This window comes from Salvelinus sp. IW2-2015, linkage group LG9 (assembly GCF_002910315.2).
Source record: "Salvelinus sp. IW2-2015 linkage group LG9, ASM291031v2, whole genome shotgun sequence".
In the NCBI taxonomy this organism is placed as follows: Eukaryota; Metazoa; Chordata; class Actinopteri; order Salmoniformes; family Salmonidae; genus Salvelinus; species Salvelinus sp. IW2-2015.
In genome coordinates this window covers 27,507,849-27,527,164 of record NC_036849.1, presented here as the reverse complement: position 1 = coordinate 27,527,164, position 19,316 = coordinate 27,507,849, and the positions used below count along the sequence as shown (strand labels likewise).

At 42.2% G+C, this 19,316-nt stretch overlaps 1 protein-coding gene across 4 annotated transcripts in view; it reads left to right on the top strand.

Moving 5' to 3' along the window:
* LOC111968893 (probable E3 ubiquitin-protein ligase RNF144A-A) overlaps nucleotides 1-19,316 on the top strand; it is a 61,771-nt gene that overhangs the window by 34,751 nt on the left and 7,704 nt on the right. For all 4 annotated transcript variants that reach the window (XM_023994840.3, XM_023994838.3, XM_070445244.1 and 1 more), the window contains exons 4-5: nucleotides 8,576-8,636; nucleotides 13,039-13,258. In XM_023994840.3, coding sequence (XP_023850608.1) covers nucleotides 8,576-8,636; nucleotides 13,039-13,258 — 281 coding nt within the window. The remainder of the gene's footprint in view (nucleotides 1-8,575; nucleotides 8,637-13,038; nucleotides 13,259-19,316) is intronic.

Here is a 19,316-nt window from a genome sequence, read left to right as displayed (position 1 = left end):
ACCTATATATACACATACCTATATAGACATACAGTGGGGAGAACAAGTATTTGATACACTGCCGATTTTGCAGGTTTTCCTACTTACAAAGCATGTAGAGGTCTATAATTTGTATCATAGGTACACTTCAACTGTGAGAGGCGGAATTAAAAAAWATATATATAAAGAAATTCACATTGTATGATTTTTAAGTAATTCATTTGCATTTTATTTTATGACATAAGTATTTGATCACCTACCAGCCAGTAAGAATTCTGGCTCTCACAGACCTGTTCGTTTTTCTTTAAGCCCTCCTGTTCTCCACTCATTACCTGTATTAACTGCACCTGTTTGAACTCGTTACCTGTATAAAAGACACCTGTCCACACACTCAATCAAACAGACTCCAACCTCTCCACAATGTCCAAGACCAGAGAGCTGTGTAAGGACATCAGGGATAAAATTGTAGACCTGCACAAGGCTGGGATGGGCTACAGGATAATAGGCAAGCAGCTTGGTTGAGAAGGCAAGAACTGTTGGCGCAATTATTAGAAAATGGAAGAAGTTCAAGATGATCAATCACCCTCGGTCTGGGCTCCATGCAAGATCTCACCTCGTGGGGCATCTATGATCATGAGAAGGGTGAGGATCAGCCCAGAACTACACGGCAGGACCTGGTCAATGACCTGAAGAGAGCTGGGACCACAGTCTCAAAGAAAACCATTAGTAACACACTACGCCGTCATGGATTAAAATCCTGCAGCGCACGCAAGGGCCCCCTGCTCAAGCCAGCGCATGTCCAGCCCCGTCTGAAGTTGCCAATGACCATCTGGATGATCCAGAGGAGGAATGGGAGAAGGTCATGTGGTCTGATGAGACAAAAATAGAGCCTTTTGGTCTAAACTCCACTCGCCGTGTTTGGATGAGTACAACCCAAAGAACACCATCCCAACCGTGAAGCATGGAGGTGGAAACATCATTCTTTGGGACAGGACGACTGCACCGTATTGAGGGGAGGATGGATGGGGCCATGTATCGCGAGATCTTGGCCAACAACCTCCTTCCCTCAGTAAGAGCATTGAAGATGGGTCGTGGCTGGGTCTTCCAGCATGACAACGACCCGAAACATACAGCCAGGGCAACTAAGGAGTGCCTCCGTAAGAAGCATCTCAAGGTCCTGGAGTGGCCTAGCCAGTCTCCAGACCTGAACCCAATAGAAAATCTTTGGAGGGAGCTGAAAGTCCGTATTGCCCAGCGACAGCCCCGAAACCTGAAGGATCTGGAGAAGGGTCTGTATGGAGGAGTGGGCCAATAATCCCTGCTGCAGTGTGTGCAAACCTAGTCAAGAACTACAGGAAACGTATGATCTCTGTAATTGCAAACAAAGGTTTCTGTACCAAATATTAAGGTCTGCTTTTCTGATGTATCAAATACTTATGTCATGCAATAAAATGCAAATTAATTACTTAAAAATCATACAATGTGATTTTCTGGATTTTTGTTTTAGATTCCATCTCTCACAGTTGAAGTGTACCTATGATAAAAAATTACAGACCTCTACATGCTTTGTAAGTAGGAAAACCTGCAAAATTGGCAGTGTATCAAATACTTGTTCTCCCCACTGTACATACTTTTTTTTAGAATATACCTTTATTATTCCCCGCAAACCCTACCACCCTTCCCCCAATTGGAGAAAACGAATTAACAATAAGGCTTCTACCTTCAGTTTATACATCTTATACACATTTTACAGACACAATCTATTTTACAATAGTTATATTTTTCTATTTGTAACTGTTATTTCACAAAATTTCTGAATCTATGCATTTTACAGACCCCGTATGTTTTACATTGGTTCTTGTTATTAGTCTCATCGTTCAGCTCCATTCAACTCCTCCCATCTATCTCTCAACATCATCCATTTTGGATTTCTATTTGCCATATATTTTTCAACTTTGCTGTGATGCTTGACAAAAGTACTAAACCTTTCTATTCTCATAGCTTCTACAGATTGTAAATTAAAGAGAAACATTTTTGCTAAAATAATWATTATATTATTGATTGATTGACTATGGCTTTTCAAATCACCCAGTAGTGCTATCTGCAGTGTTAGTAATAGGCAAATGTTGCAATGCTTCAGCCATTCCTGGACCTGTGACCAAAAACGAGCTACATATGGACAGTACCAAAATAAATGATCTAATGACTGACTTCTCACAGCAAATTCTGCAGAGCTGGGAAGATTGTATCCCCCGTATATATAAAATTATATTGGTTGCAAGAATTTTGTATAGTAATTTGAAGTTTTGAATCCGGCGTTGTTTTGCGTATCAATTCATAAACCATGTGCCATGGAATGGGTACATCGCAAATCTCTTCCCAACTATTTTGCAATTTATATGGCACAGCTGTCAGTTTTTTGGTCCTCATGAAATTGGTATATGTTTTATTTATCACACTTTTCTTTAACCATTTATGTTCTTTAATACAGGGCCGACATACAAGTTCCTTACTTTTTTCCCCTTCTACTTACTTGCCTCTTCCATTTTTGTGGTAATTCTGCAATTAGTTGGTTGTAATTTTGGGTAGAGCAGACATTTCCATATGTCTGTGTTAGCTGCATGTGTGACATAAATCCACCAGTCCTATTTATGATATCATTCACTAAAATTATACCTTTTTTAAACATTTCTTYGAAAAATAAGTTTTTATTTTATCAATTAGTATATTTGAGTTTAACCACAATATTTGTTGTATTATTTGTTGTCTTTTCATGTGGATTAAGCTGAAATTACAACCAACTTTCTAAGGCTTGTTTTAAAAAATAACAATATTTTGGAGATTATTTCCTTTTCAAACAACTGAAAGTGAGCAGGTGCAATTTGAATAAAGGGAAAATGGCCATTCTTGAACATAAGATGAGACATTCCTACCAATTTACTAGAAAACCAGTTTGGATTTAAGTATAACTTTTGTTTGACCGATGCCTTTAGAGGTCTAATGCTTTAATATTGAATAATTTCTGCCCTCCGTATTCATATTCGTTATAAATAGGCCCTTTTGATTATGTCTGGCTTGCCATTCCAAATAAAATTGAATATTTTTTTGTTCATTTAATTTAAAAAGCAGGTCACTAGGTGTAGGCAAAACCATAAGCAAATAGGTAAACTGTGATATAACTAAAGAGTTCATCAGGGTGATTTTTCCACAAATAGACAGGTATTTTCCTTTCCATGATAACAAGATCTTATCTGTTTGCTAACTTTCTATAAAAAATTATTGGAGATCATTTCTTTCTTTTGGGATTTGTATACCGAGTATGTTCATCTCCATCAGACCATTTAATTGGTAAACTACACAGTAATGTAACACTTGCATTTTTTGGTGATCCAATACGTAATATAGTACACTTAATTTTAATTTGGTTTTAATCCAGAGAAGATAGCAAAAGTATCTAGATCCTCTGAGGCCGTGGAGAGATTCTAATTGTAGTTTTAAAAGAACATGAATCATCAGCGTACAATGACACCTAAGGGATTTCTAATCCCTTAATATTATTGTTTGATATAATTTTAACAGCTAACATTTCGATGGCAACAATAAATAAATATGCCGATAGTGGACAACCTTGTTTTACTCCTAGATAGTTTAAAACTTTCTGAGATGTAGCCATTATTTACTATTTTACACCTAGGGTTACTATACATAACTTTAACCCATTTTATAAGAGATTCCCCAAATTGAAATATTCTAGGCATTTATATATAAACTCCAGTCGTACTTTATCAAAAGTCTTTTAAAATCAGCTATGAAACCAGGCCTGGTGTCCCCGGTATTTCATAGTGTTCTATTGTTTCCAGTACTTGTCTTATATTATCTCCAATGTATCGTCCATGTAAAAAACCTGTCTGATTAGGATGAATAATATCTGACAATACTTTTTTAAGTATATGCGCCAAGCATTTTGCTAGGATTTTTGCATCACAACACTGAAGTGTAAGAGGWCTCTAATTTTTTTAATGGACTAGATCTTTATATATACCACTTGGGTCCTGTTTCAATAATAATGATATCAGACCTTGTTGCGTGTCCGATAAGCTACCATTTATATAGGAGTGGTTAAAACATGCTAATAATGGTGCTCTGAGTATATAAAAAAAGTTTTGTATACTTCCACTGGTATGCCATCCAGCCCTGGAGTTTTCCCGGACTTAAAGGCTTTATTTGCACCAAGAAGTTCCTCCTCTGTAATTTGGCCTATACATGAGTCTTTCTGTACAGATGTTATTATTAGGAAAAAAATCCATACAATTAGTTTCTGTTAGTGGAGTTTGAGGAGACTGAAACAAACACCATTTCTTAATAAGTAATAATGGATTGCTGTTTCTCTTTTTTTATTTGAGCTGTACTTGCCATAATATGGACTTGGTCTTTTACCAAACAGGGCTGTCTTCTGTATACCCCCTACCTTTTCACAACACAACTGATTGTCTCAAATGCATTAAGAAGGAAAGAAATTCCACCAATGAACTTTTATGAAGGCACAGCTGTTAATTGAAATGCATTCCAGGTGACTACCTCATGAAGTTGGTTGATAGAATGCCAAGAGTGTGCAAAGCTGTCATCAAGGCAAAGGGTGGCTACTTTGAAGAATCTCAAATATAAAATATATTTTGATTTGCTTAACTTTTTTATTTTTATTTTTATGGTTACTACATTATTCCATATGTGTCATTTCATAGTTTTGATGTAGTTTTGATTATTCTACAATGTAGAAAATAGTCCAAATAAATAAAAACCCTGGAATGAGTAGGTGTCCAAACTTTTGACTGGTACTGTATAAAGAAAATAAACTCACATTTACATAAGTATTCAGACCCTTTACTCAGTACTTTGTTGAAGAACCTTTGGCAGCAATTACAGCCTTGAGTCTTCTTGGGTATGACGCTATAAGCTTGGCACACCTGTATTTGTGATGTTTCTCCCATTCTTCTCTGCAGATCCTCTCAAGCTCTGTCGGGTTGAATGGGGAGTGTAGCTGCACAGCTATTTTCAGGTCTCTCCAGAGAAGTACGATCGGTTTCAAGTCTGGGCTCTGGCTGGGCCACTCAAGGTCTTGTCCCGAAGCCACTCCTGCGTTGTCTTGGCTGTGTACTTAGGTTCATTGTCCTGTTGGAAGGTGAACCTTCGCCCCAGTTTGAGGTCCTGAGTGCTCTGGAGCAGGTTTTCGTCAAGGATCTCTGCTCCGTTCAGCTTTCCTGACTAATCTCCCAGTCCCTGTTGCTCAAAAGCATCCCCACAGCATGATGCTGCCACCACCATGCCACGTTTCCTCCAGACGTGACGCTTGACATTCAGGCTAAAGAATTCAATCTTGGTTTCATCAGACCAGAGAATCTTGTTTCTCATGGTGAGTCCTTTAGGTGCTTTTTGGCAAACTCCAAGTGGGCTTTCATGTGCCTTTTACATAGGAGTGGCTTTCATCTGGCCACTTTACCATAAAGGCCTGATTGGTGGAGTGCGGCAGAGATGTTTGTCCTTCTGGAAGGTTCTCCCATGTCCACAGAGGAATTCTGTCAGTGACCATTGGGTTCTTGACCACCTCCCTGACCTAGGCCTTTCTCCCCCGATTGCTCAGTTTGGCCGGGCAGCCAGCACCAGCCAGTCTTGGTGGTTCCAAACTTCTTCCATTTAAAAGTGATGGAGGCCACAGTGCTCTTGGGGACCTTCACTGCTGCAGAAATGTTTTGGTCCCCTTCCCCAGATCTGTGCCTCGACACAATCCTGTCTCGGCGCTCTACGGACAATTCTTTCAACCTCATTGCCTAGTTTTTGCTTTGACATGCACTGTCAACTGTGGGACCTTATATAGACGTGTGTGCCTTTCCAAATCATGTCCAATCAATTTAATTTACCACAGGTGGACTCCAATCAAGTTGTAGAAACATGTCAATTATGATCAATGGAAACAGGATGCACCTGAGCTCAATTTCGAGTCTCCGTACAAAGAGTGTGATTATTTATGTATTTAAAAAATATATATATATATTTTAATACATTTGCCAAAATTTTGAAACCGGTTTTCACTTTGTCATTGTGGGGTATTRTGTGTAGATTGAGAAGGGGATTATATAAATWAAWAAAAATAGAATAAGGCTGTAACGTAACAAAATGTGGAAAACGTCAAGATGTCTGAATACTTTCCGAATGCACTTTGACACATTCCTACGCGATTTCCAGATTTTCACAGATGGACCACTTAGAAGTTAAATCATGGGGAAATGTTTTATTTTACCCACTGATAGAACATAGGCTTTCACCAAATTGACAAGTTTCATGATTTTTATTTCTGGGGGTGGATTATCCCTTTAAGGCGGAGTAACGGCCACAGAAGAGGATGTTCTGGGTGTTGTTGGATTAAGAACAAAAAGGGGTAGTCCGCTTTGAAGGTGTGTTTTTAGGTTAGCAAAAAGGAGCAGATAAAGTAATATTCTGCAAGCATGCTGGCGGTGGTGGTAGCTGCCTCAGTGCCCATCTCGTTCACCTCTAAAGGCTTTGGGCAAATCCAAGTCGTTGTTGGGCGACATGCCTGAGAAATCGCTCCTGGATGAGTTGAAGTTGTTCACTATGCCCATGCTGGGCTTAGCTACTTTCAGGTCGTAGGTATATTTTGGCAGATTTACCCCTTACCTTCATGTACTGCATCCCTTTTGGCCCTGTCCACGTCAAGAGTTCTTGTGAGATTCTTCTTCAGCTTCTCAAGCCCAGTGGTGAAACTCCAGCTTTTTCAGCCCTCATCAGGGAGCATGATGAGCATGCCCTATGATGGGAATGATCTGAGAATCTTCGGAGTCTGGCAGTTGGCCTCAGGGATGACTGCCAATTGGAAATTGTACATTGTTATCATTTCCACAGCACACTCAATCTTGCTCACTTTGAACTGAGCTTCTCTGGTTTTGGCCTACTCAAATTCCTCTTTCCGCTGGCCCTTGAAGTAGATGGCATTCACCAACACTATTTGTGTTAGTTTACAGTCCCCTCCCACCATGTTATTGATTTTCCCCTCTGTTTCTCCACCTAGCTGTTTAAGTTCACCCTAGCAGCCGCTGCACTGGACTTGAAGGTGACAGACTCCAACTCTGCACCGTAGTACTACTTGGTTTCACTGAGAAATGCCTCAGCAAACTTGTAAGACTGGTCTCCTTACAGGAGTTAAGCCAGGCTCAGTGCATATGGGGCTTTCTCCTTTGTTCAGCACAGACAAGAGTTTTCTGAACCTGTGATGGATGTCACCCTCAACTTTGAAGAGATCCAAGGAAAAGCTTTTTGCCACAGACAGAGATGACATCCTTACTCTTGAGGCAGGAATGAGTATGGCCTAATGGGGAACTGTAGTTCGATTTATAAAGCAGGAAGTGGGAGGGGAGTTCCAGCAAAGATGACTGCCACATGCACCGAGTACGTGGCACAGATAAAAATGTGAAAAGTATTCAATAAAAAAAGTAACAAAGCACAAAATATATGCATTTATAGATACTTTTTCTTAGATACCACTCACTCACTCACATAGTTAATGTCTCTGTACCTTGACACTTAGCCTGTGGGCAAGTAACTTTAATTCACGCTTCAGATTTTTCAGTACTTAGCTCCTGCTAATATTAGCATTGATCAAAAACAATGGAAGTGAAGGTGGTGTCTTGGATGTGAAGGGGACAGGTTTTAAAATGTCACTGAAATTGTTGTCTTTCCTGGCCCAACTTTTATTGATATTTTGTCCTTTTGAACAACACTTACTATGAACATATGGATACGTATGTGAGTTGTTTGGATTCATTACATTTGTTCACATGTCCTTCATAGATCTCCACATCCATTCCTGAGACCTGAATCTGCAGAAGGACTGTTTAATTTGGGTTTCCTGCTGAGCAGACATTAGCTTTCCTCCATGCTTCCTCCACACAGCAATCTGCCCTAGCTCCGGCTCCCTCTCACCACAGCAATCTGCCCTAGCTCCCTCGCACCACAGCAATCTGCCCTAGCTCCCTCGCACCACAGCAATCATCTGGCCTAGCTCTGGCTCCCCTTGTAAACGTGTCATCGTGCTTATACAGAGTGGATGGGCTCTGCTCTCCTGCATCCCTCCCCGATTTGAGGTCAATCCAAGGGCACCGCTCCTCGCCTCTCCAGGTAGTTTGCTTGATGGACTCACTCTCTCTCTGTCTCGGAGGCTGGTGGCACGGCCGTATGTTTCCAATCAATCAAAGTCACTGGCCCTTTAATAGAACCCGGCTTGTAACTCAAGTCAGACGGTGTACTCATTCAGCTGCTATGACAGCTACGTCTTTGATAAACCCCCCCACCACCGAATGTTCTTTTCATTGTCTTGTAATGACCACATTTAACCCTCCGTATAGCTAGCCAGTATGCATATATTCCTCTCTTTAAAACAGGTTGGCTAGTTCTAATGATGCTGGAATTGAGTGGGGTTTTGTAATTGATTATCTTGTGGTGTAACTGAAAGCATCCTGTCCGATATTCGCTTGGTAAGCTATCAAAAGCACATCATGTTCCTAAATGTTCCTCTTCTCTTCCTCAGATCGAGTGCATGGTGGCTTCAGAGGTTCTGCAGAGACACAAGAAGCTACAGTTTGAAAGGGGTGAGTGGGAGAGGAATTGATCTGTGACAGCCTCACCACTCATAGCCTGGTGTGTGGCGTGTGTGTTCTCGCTCCCGTCCGTGTGTGTGTCTCGCGCCCGTCCGTGTGTGTGTCTCGCGCCCGTCCGTGTGTGTGTCTCGCGCCCGCTGTGTGGTGTGTCTCGGCCGCTTCCTGTGTGTGTGTCTCGCGCCGCCTGCTGTGTGTGTCTCGCGCCGCCGGCCTGTGTGGTCCGCTGTGTGTGTGTCCTGCGCCCGCCCTGTGTGTGTGTCTCGGCGCCGGACTGTGTGTGTCTCGCGCGCCGTGTGTGTGTGCTGCGCCCCGTCTGTGTGTCTCTGCGCGCCGCTGTGGTGTGGTGCGCCCCGTCTGTGTGTGTCTCGCGCTCCGTCTGTGTGTGTCTCGCCCGTGCTGTGTGTGTCTCGCGCGCCGTCCTGCTGTGTGTGTCTCGCGCCCGTCCTGTGTGTTGTCTCGCGCGCCGTGCTGTGTGTGTCTCGCGCCCGTCTGTGTGTGCTCGCGCCCGTCTGTGTGTGTCTCGCGCCCTGTCTGTGTCTCGTCGTGTTCGCGCCCGTCCGTCCGTGGGTGGGTGGGTCGCTTTCGCTCGTCCGTGTGTGTGTCGCTCGCTCGTGTGTTTGTCGCTCGCTCGTCCGTGTGTGTGTGTGTGTGTGTCGCTCGCTCGTCCGTGTGTGTTTCGTGCCTGTCCGTAGGTGTCTACGCTGGTCACAGGAGCCCCACCTGTCTCCCTTGTCTCCCCACACCATTTTAAAGTGATCTGGAGGACAATGACAACCCTCTACCTTGTCATGTGTGTACAGCCTTTGTCCACTCTCTCTATAACATCTCTCATTCTTTACCTGGACTCTCACGGTCTCCAGTCCTGGTGGACTGGAGGATTATCAGCAGTGTCATCCCCGAATCAGAATGTTTGTCCTGTTGGCTGACCTATCGTGTCCTGGCTTCAAGCCTGTCTCTGTCCCTATCAAGTTGAACACAACCCACTATCAAAGAGAGGAAAGAGAGGGCTACAGTGCTTTCGGAAAGTATTCAGACCTCTTTCCTTTTTCCACATTTAGTTATGTTACAGTAGAACTGGGCGATAAATCAATAATTATCGAGGTAATTACTTCCCTCAATAACGATATAAAAACGTTTAGATTAATTTTCGATAATGTCGATATAGAATATTTAGGTACAGCAGTCAATTTCACCTCTGACGCAGCAGGAACATGCGGTGGAGAAGTGAAAATATGCACGTGGAGAGGTATACGCAGACTAAAAACCACTTAGCACCTCGAGTGATGGAGTAGCCACTATTAACCACGAAAAATGTGTGATGTAGGCAAAAACAGTGGCAGTGATAGCCATGGAGAAGGAGCAGCTTCCAATATAGAAATGATTGATAAAAAGGGTTCAACTGTTTCAGTTATTTGGAAGTGGTTTGGCTTTTTGAAGTCCGACAAGGAACAGAGCAATGTTCGGTGCAAATTGTGCCGTACACAGGTGGCTACCAAGTCACCATCTGAAGAAAAATCACTCTTTGGCACATGCAGAAAGTTTGAGTTTGGCCACGGTATTGATAAACGCCCCTCAAGCACCAGCCAATCTGAAGCAGTCAATACTGACAGTGTTTATGCCCTTCGGGCAAACATCGAAAAGACACAAAGACATTGCAAAAGCTCTTATGCATTGCATTGCTAAGGACATGCTACCAATTAGTGCAGTCAAAAAGGAAGGTTTCAAGAGGCTTATCAATTTATTTGACACCAGGTACATGCCCYCTGGCCGCAAACATTTCTCTCACACCGCACTGCCTAAACTCTACGCCGAGTGTAGAGAAAACGTTGACCCCACTCCTAGAATTCACAGATGCTCTACGTCTGGTGAGTCTTATGTCAGTGTGTCTTACTTGAAGCCAGTACTACACCTGTTCAATACAGAGGTCATGAAACCTGATGATGGTGAAACAGAGCTCACCCGAACCATCAAAACGGTAGTCATGGACTATCTGAATGAGAAATATGATGACCTAGCCACAGATGACCTCCTGGACATAGCCTCGTTGGTCGACCCTCGGTTTAAAACACATTACATCAAAGAGGAGAAGGTGGGCCACGTAAAAGCAAGAGCTGTCTCAGAGATGGTCAATGAGGGACATGAAAAACCAAGCCCAGCACAGGGAGACGTTGCTGCTGCTTTGCCAGCTAAAAAGAGTCACTAGGCAGTTTTTTCAAAAAGCCATGCTCCACCACCACAGGTTTTACTGAAATCCAGCTGGTAGAAAAGGAACTCAGCTGCTACCTTCAGTCTCCTAATGCTGACAGTGAAACCAATCCACTGGACAGGTGGAAGATCCACCCAAAAAACCTTCCCAAAGTCAGCCACCTGGCAAAGTGCTACCTGTGCATTCCTGCGACCAGCTCCCCCTCAGAGCTTGTTTTTAGCATCGGTGGCAACATAGTGACCTGCCATAGGCCAGCTTTAAAGCCATAGACAGACTTGTCCTTCTTGCTTGTAAGACAACAACTACCCCAACTTCAACTGTGATGTGCCATTAGTCTAACAGTTATAATGCATATTGACTTGCACTATTTTATGTTTTTTTTTCTTCTCATGACTTGTAAGGGTTTACATCTTAAAAAAAAAAAAAATGTTATTTGTGAGTTATACTTCTGACAATAAATAAACATTAAAGCTTTTGGTTTGTTCAGGCATTCTTGAGTCTGAAGCAGATATGAACCTTTTTTAAACATTATTTGATTATTGTGATAATTATCATTATCGAATAATAAAAAAAAAAAATAGAGATATATATCGTGATAATTTATTTTCCATATCGCCCAGCCTTACGTTACAGCCTTATTCTAAAATGTATTGCATTTTTTTTAAATCCTCATCAATCTACACACAATACCCCATAATGACAAAGTGAAAACAGATTTTTAGACATTTTTACAAATKWATGTGCTGCAGAGGGACAAGAGACATGAGAAAATGAGTTTTGATCAGTCATAAAAATGCTAAAAACAAATTGGCTGAAAAAAGTTATGAATGAAAAAACAGGAGTTTTTGTGCAGGTACCGCCAACTAGCGCAAAAAAATATTGTCAGGGCCTGGGAGATTAGTCTGGATCGAGGGAAAGATGAACAGAGCAAAGTACAGAGATCCTTGATGAAAACCTGCTCCAGAGTGTTCAGGACCTCTGACTAGGGCGACAGTTCACCTTCCACCAGAACAACGACCCTAAGCACACATCCAAGACAAGGCGGGGAGTGCCTTCGGGACAGTCTCGGAATGTCCTTGAGTGGCCCAGCCATAGCCCGGACTTGAACCTGATCGAACTTCTCTGGAGAGACCTGAAAATTGCTGTCTAGCGACGCTCCCCGTCCAACCTGACAGAGCTTGAAAGGACTTGCAGAGCAGAATGGGAGAAATTTGCCAAATGCAGGTGTGCCAAGTTTTTAGCGTCATACCGAAGAAGTCTCAGCTCTGTAATTGCTGCCAAAGGTGCTTCAACAAAGTACAGAGTAAAGTGGTCTGAATACTTATGTAAATGTTTTTTTTTTTTGCTTTGGAATGGCACTTCCGGTTTTGTCTGGAAATACTCGGGAGAAAAGGGATTTTTTCTCAGGATGGAACACTTTGTAAAATGTCAGGAAAATATTCAAYTCTAGTGTGCATGCATACACATACAAGAACACACACACAATATGGTGACCATGGCCACATTAGAACCCCGTAAATGGGTAAAAATATTTAAGAAAAGCCAGGGAGAAGAGTGGGTAAAGGCAGTCAGCCATCTCATCAACGTTCCAGGCCAGCGAGTCAGAATAGTGTCTGAAACCAAACCATATTTGGCAGAGCCAAAGACTATATGTGGAATTGCGTGCAAGCAAGGGGCTGTTGCATTGGACACAAGCAGTGTGTGTTTTTGATTGGGACAGGATGGTCAGGTTTGTTTTGTAGCGACAGACCAAACATTGAGCATCTGCCAGTTTTGTTTAGTTCGGTAGATGCTAATTTAAATAGAGAAAGATAGAAGTGCATTTAGCTGCCCTGTTATGGACCAACTGAATGTGATTTTGTGTGTCAAATTACACATGATTGGGAATTTCACAATTGCAATTGGTTTGGTACACATACAATCTCACTATACACACAGACATGAAAGATGACAATCAACGATAATGTAGTAAAAAAATACATGTAATTATTGTATTTGGATTGTTTTTGCTATCATTAATATCACTGTAATTTCTGAAAAAAGCCATTGCATTGAATGTGTCTTACCCAATGTAGCGCCATAGGCACTACAATCACTTATGACCTCAGGTCACCATGCCACTCCTACACAGGCGGGCGGGGGTTACAGTACAGTCTTTTGGTGACACCTGGTTTTGTGCCACCACAGAGGTGCTTCTGGACCCGTGTCTGACGTGGTGCCCGTCGTCGTCGTGCCAGGCAGTGTGCCAGCTGAAGGAGACTGAGGTGGCGCTGCCCCAGCTGGTGCAGTGTGCAGTGTGCACCCTGGACTTCTGCTCTGCCTGCAAGGCTAACTGGCACCCCGGGCAGGCCTGCCCACCACTGGAGAACAACCTACCCATCACCGCCTTCCTACCTGGAGAGACCAGGTATGGAACTAGACGGTCTCCTCTAGCCTTGGCGGTATACCAGAATATTTGGAAGAAGCTACGGGATGGTTTTTCAGTTGTCAATACCGTTTAAACAATTTATTTTTAAGTGTTTTTAATAAATGGGTATTTTTGCTACTTTTTAAGTAAATACAAATTGTGCAATATGTTCGGAGATAAAGAACATTGCGTTCTTCATTTCACCTGTCACATTATTATGAAGCTTATGGTAGACCCCAGTCACGTGGCGTTTGTTTACAAGCACACAAGGACGGTAGACCGGAGCCTTGTGAGTCACTAACTGTTGTGCGGCATGCGCCAGGTGATCTAGTTAAGGTATGGAATTCAAAACAAAATAGTTATAAGATTTCTAGCTGGCAAACATTTAAAGTTAACTGTCTAAAATGTGATAAATGCTCTGCAGTTGTGCGTTTGGTTTGCTAATTTAGTAGGTAGTTAGCTATCTAGCTAACGTTAAGTGGTTAGCTTCTTCCAAAATTAAGCATTCGCTTGGTAACAGCAGAGAATCCCCTCCTTGATCAAGAGCCTTGCAGGCTAATATTTGTTTTKTGCGTGCTGCAAACTGTGTGTATAATTTGTTTGTTACTTGTGTAGGTCAAACTGCACAAAGTGTTTGCAATGTGCTCGTTAGCATTTTCTATGGAATTTGACATGTGCTTGTTAGCATTGCTAACCTTTTGGATTACAGAGTATCAGTGAACCTTGTGTTCAATGCCGGTATTATTGAATATCCCAGTATGGCACAAAGTCTGTATGATGGTATGACCATCTAGATACCACCCAAGAGTCTTCTTTCCCTTTTCTTCATCGCAATCACTTCCTATCCTCCCGGACACATCCTTCCTACCCGTAAGAGACCAGGTATAGAGCTGGAGTTTTGTCCTCTTCCTCCCCCTGTCTTCACTATCTTTATGACGCCCTCCAGCCATCTTTGAACTTTTTACTGTTGAAAATCGATATCCCAAGTATAAATACATTCAAGTACATACACTAAAGGGTAGGGAAAAAATCTGTTTTGAGCAAAAAGTTTACTGCAGACTTCAAGGTGTATAGGGCATTCAAGCCAGAGTTGGTCTGATGGCATGTCGTGATGTCATCAGCCTCCCCCTTGTTTGAGGGCAATAGAGAACAAAAGAGGAAGGCTTACCCCCCCCCCCCCCCCCCAACGGTGCTCTGTCATGACTTACCTGGACCACCTTTTGATGTGCCTTTTTGTTAAGTAAATCGGATGTTAAATGAAGTGAAAGAGACTGTAGTGCCACTAACTCACTCTCCTTCCCATCACCTCAAACTAGTTGAATAGGGTTACACTCGTGACAACTGAATGACATTTCATCCCAAAAAGCAGCACATGGGGCCTTATTCAATCAACCTGCTTAGCTGGTAAGCATTGTTTTGTTGAGAGCATAAACAGAAGTGTGTTCATATTTTGGAAACCCTGGTGCAATGATCCACGTACACACATGCATTGTTTTTAGCCGTCATTGTTTCCTTCTCATGTTGATGATCTGTCCTCTACCTAGGACACAGCCTCTGTCCTCTCTACTGAAGACACTGTGAGGACACAACCTCTGGTCCCTGTGGGAACCTGTATTTACAATCCAGCCAGCTCTCCGTTTCTGGATACCAGCCTAGCTACTGCTGTTGATGGTTTCAGGAAGCCTGCTGCTCTCATGCGTAACGCTATGGCATGAATCATGTAGTAGTCTCTAGTCATCTAGTACATTTTTGTGGATATTTAATATGACCGAGTGTATTGGTTGGAGCAGATTGCCTGACGGTGGTGCTGGGACCCATGGGGTCAGTTAAGGCTAGTCGGGGTAGACTCAACTCACCCGGTGAAAGTTGTACCGGGAGCAAGTAGATCAATTTATGATCCTAACTCATAGCCAACTTGGATGAGTTGTCTACTTAAAATTATAGGATATGGTGGCCCAGTGTTAAAGCCATCTGAAAGAAGAGTGAAGGGGAGAGAGTTGTTGAGTTGTCCTCAGATGTCACGAAAGGCCCCAGTGTTAAAGGGACTGTTCAGGATTGTACAACTTAAGTAGTCTGTGGGCCAGGAGAAACTGTGATCCATGGTTCGGTTTTCTCTTAACAGCCACAACAAACTTTCTCCATGGCCAAATCAATTCTCATCAGCTCAACATTTAGTTGCTACTTAAACGTCATTTCGCCATACAATAAAAAATAAAAAAACATGCCCCATCACTTCCATTGATTGTTAGCTAGTGGTGGCTAAAGTTAGTTAATGTTCTTTTTTTATTTTTTTTATTCTTAGGGGTGGATCAGCTTAATATTGCGGGAAGATTGTTGCTTCCATCAATGTAATTGTCTGCATCATCTCCAATCCCCCATATATTTTTGGGGTAAATGGCCAAAAGTTTTGAGAATGACACAAATATTAATTTTCAGTCTGCTGCCTCCGTTTGTATGATGTCAATTTGCATATACTCCAGAATGTTATGAAGAGTGATCAGATGAATTGCAATTAATTGCCAAGTCCCTCTTTGCCATGCAAACTGAATCCCCCAAAAACATTTCCATTGCCTTTCAGCCCTGCCACAAAAGGACCAGCTGACATGTCAGTGATTCTCTCATTAACACAGGTGTGAGTGTTGACCACGACAAGACTGGAGATCACTCTGTCATGCTGATTGAGTTTGAATAACAGACTGGAAGCTTCAAAAGGAGGGTGGTGCTTGGAATCATTGTTCTTCCTCTGTCAATCATGGTTACCTGCAAGGAAACACATGCCGTCATCATTGCTTTGCACAAAAAGGGCTTCACAGGCAAGGATATTGCTGCCAGTAAGATTGTACCTAAATCAACCATTTATCGGATCATCAAGAAGGCTGCAGGGCGCCCAAGAGTCCAGCAAGCACCAGGACCGTCTCCTAATGTTGATTCAGCTGCGGGATTGGGGCACCACCAGTACCGAGCTTGCTCAGGAATGGCAGCAGGCAGGTGTGAGTGCATCTGCACGCACAGTGAGGCGAAGACTTTTGGAGGATGGCCTGCTGTCAAGAAGGGCAGCAAAGAAGCAACTTCTCTCCAGGAAAAACATCAGGGACAGACTGATATTCTGCAAAAGGTACAGGGATTGGATTGCTGAGTACTGGGGTAAAGTCATTTTCTCTGAATCCCCTTTCCGATTGTTTGGGGCATCCGGAAAAAGCTTGTCCGTATAAGACAAGGTGAGCGCTACCATCAGTCCTGTGTCATGCCAAMAGTAAAGCATCCTGAGACCATTCATGTGTGGGGTTGCTTCTCAGCCAAGGGAGTGGGCTCACTCACAATTTTGCCTAAGAACACAGCCATGAATAAAGAATGGTACCAACACATCCTCTGAGAGCAACTTCTCCCAACCATCCATGAACAGTTTGGTGACGTACAATGCCTTTTCCAGCATGATGGAGCACCTTGCCATAAGGCAAAAGTGATAACTAAGTGGCTCGGGAACAAAACATCGATATTTTGGGTCCATGGCCAGGAATCTCCCCAGACCTTAATCCCATTGAGAACTTGTGATCAATCCTCAAGAGGCGGGTGGACAAACAAAAACCCACCAATTCTGACAAACTCCAAACGTTGAATATGCAAGAATGGGCTGCCATCAGTCAGGATGTGGCCCAGAAGTTAATTGACAGCATGCCAGGGCAGATTGCAGAGGTCTTGAAAAAGAAGTGTCAACACTGCAAATATTGGACTCTTTGCATCAACTTCATGTAATTGTCAATAAAAGCCTTTGACACTTACGAAATGCTTGTAATTATAGTTCAGTATTCCATAGTAACATCTGACAAAAATATCTAAAGACACCGAAGCAGCAAACTTTGTGGAATTAATATTTGTGTTATTTTCAACTTTTGGCCACGACTGTACATACACGTACATACACGTACATATATAAACATTCATACATATACACATACCTATATAGATATACATACTTTTCTTAGAATACACCTTTATTATTCCCCGCAAACCCTACCACCCTTCCCCCAATTGGCGTAAACGAATTAACAATAACACTACCTTCAGTTTATACATCTTATACACAGTTTACAGACACAATCTATTTTACAATAGTTATCTTTAGTTTGTTTTTAGTCCTTCCTCTATTTCGGATGTCCATCCAGTTGATTTATATTTGTAACTGTGCTATTTCACAACATTTCTGAACCTATGTACATTTTACCGACCCCGTATGTTTTACATTGGTTATCTTGTTATTAATCCCACCCTTCAGCTCCATTCAACCCCTCCCATCTATCTCTCAACATCATCCATTTTGGATTTCAATTTGCCATGTATTTTTCAAATGTGCTGTGCTGTGATGTTTCACAAAAGTACTGAACCTTTCTATTCTCATAGCTTCTACAGATTGTAAATTAAAGAKAAAYATTTTTGCTAAAATAATTATTATATTATTGATTGATTGACTATGGCTTTTCAAATCACCCAGTAGTGCTATCTGCAGTGTTAGTTCTAGGCAAATGTTGCAATGCTTCAGCCATTCCTGGACCTGTGACCAAAAACGAGCTACATATGGACAGTACCAAAATAAATGATCTAATGACTGACTTCTCACAGCAAAATCTGCAGAGCTGGGAAGATTGTATCCCCCATATATATAACATTCTATTGGTTGTAATTTAAATAGAAAAATTGGAAGTTTTGATTCCGGTGTTTTGTGTGTCAATTCATAAACCATGCGCCATGGAATGGGTACAACAAATCTCTTCCCAACTATTTTGCAATTTATATGGCACAGCTGTCAATTTTTTTTGTCCTTAAATGAAATTGGTATATGTTTTATTTATCACACTTTTCATTAACCATTTATGTTAGCTAGTCAGCTAATGGTTGTATTGTTTGTATTGTCTAAGGAAAACCATGGATTACAGTTTCCCATAGACTAACTTCAGGATGAGGAACCAACTAACATGCAGTTGTAAAATCCTGAACAATTCATCTTTTAACGCGGCAATCAGCTGTTGAATAATACCAAATCGTACACCTGTTTGGGTATAAAGCTGAGGAATGAGGCTGGAGAAATGTAGCCACACTCAAATTCATAGACAGAGCTATGGATGCAAGGACTGACCATCCATGATATCAAAATGGAAGTTTTAACCACGTTTTGAGGCTTTACAGGTTTTGTTTACATTTACAGAGTAAAACAGGCATATTTTGGTTTCCCATGGGGTACTAATTTCATGAGGCATTTATAATTTATATTACTCAAGGGGTACATATCATTTATTTATACGTCCCAAAATGGATGTAGGAGCTGCAGATTGCCCCTTTAAACTGCAGCCTCCTCTCTCTCCACTGTCAAGACTTCAATTATGGCTTGTATGGCTCTTACTGTGATGCTTCAGTTGTCTCAACAATGATCTCTGGAGTACATTCTTCCTCTCTCTCCTTGAAGAGTGTGGGAGGGGAAATTAGTCTCCTTATTCGAATGGCCTCCTCTTACACTATTAGCCCATTCTGCAACCAGCTGACATATGAAGCAATTATCACAAAGGGCAAATGTTATCCTCAGTGGACCGATCCCATTTTGCACGGAGCTTGCTGCCTTTCACTGATATTTGTTTTAGTTTCTCTGTCTGTTGCCATTGCTCATATGAAACAGACACTCTCCTCAAACCTCACAGTGATCCATGTAGTTTACCTTCTGATCTTGAACCTGTATTCCGTTACATTCAGGCCTCCATCCCTTTCCTTCCAAAGTAGATGCTAGAATCCAAAGTCCTTTTTTGTTACAAAATGGCTGTCAGGGTATCAAATTAAGGAGGAAGTAAGAGGTGTGCCTTAATTCACTCTGGCCGTATGTGATCAGTAGCTGGGGAATTGGCTCAAGAAATGAATATGCTTGTTCTGTGTCCAGCTCTCTGAGACTCGAGGGCATCCGACAGCATCAGCTGCTCCTCTCTCGCTCTGGCCTTGAAGAGTCAGCAGCAATAAGAATGGAGACACAAGACCTGCCTTTACAATAATAAGGGGAAAGAAAGGACTGAAATGAGTA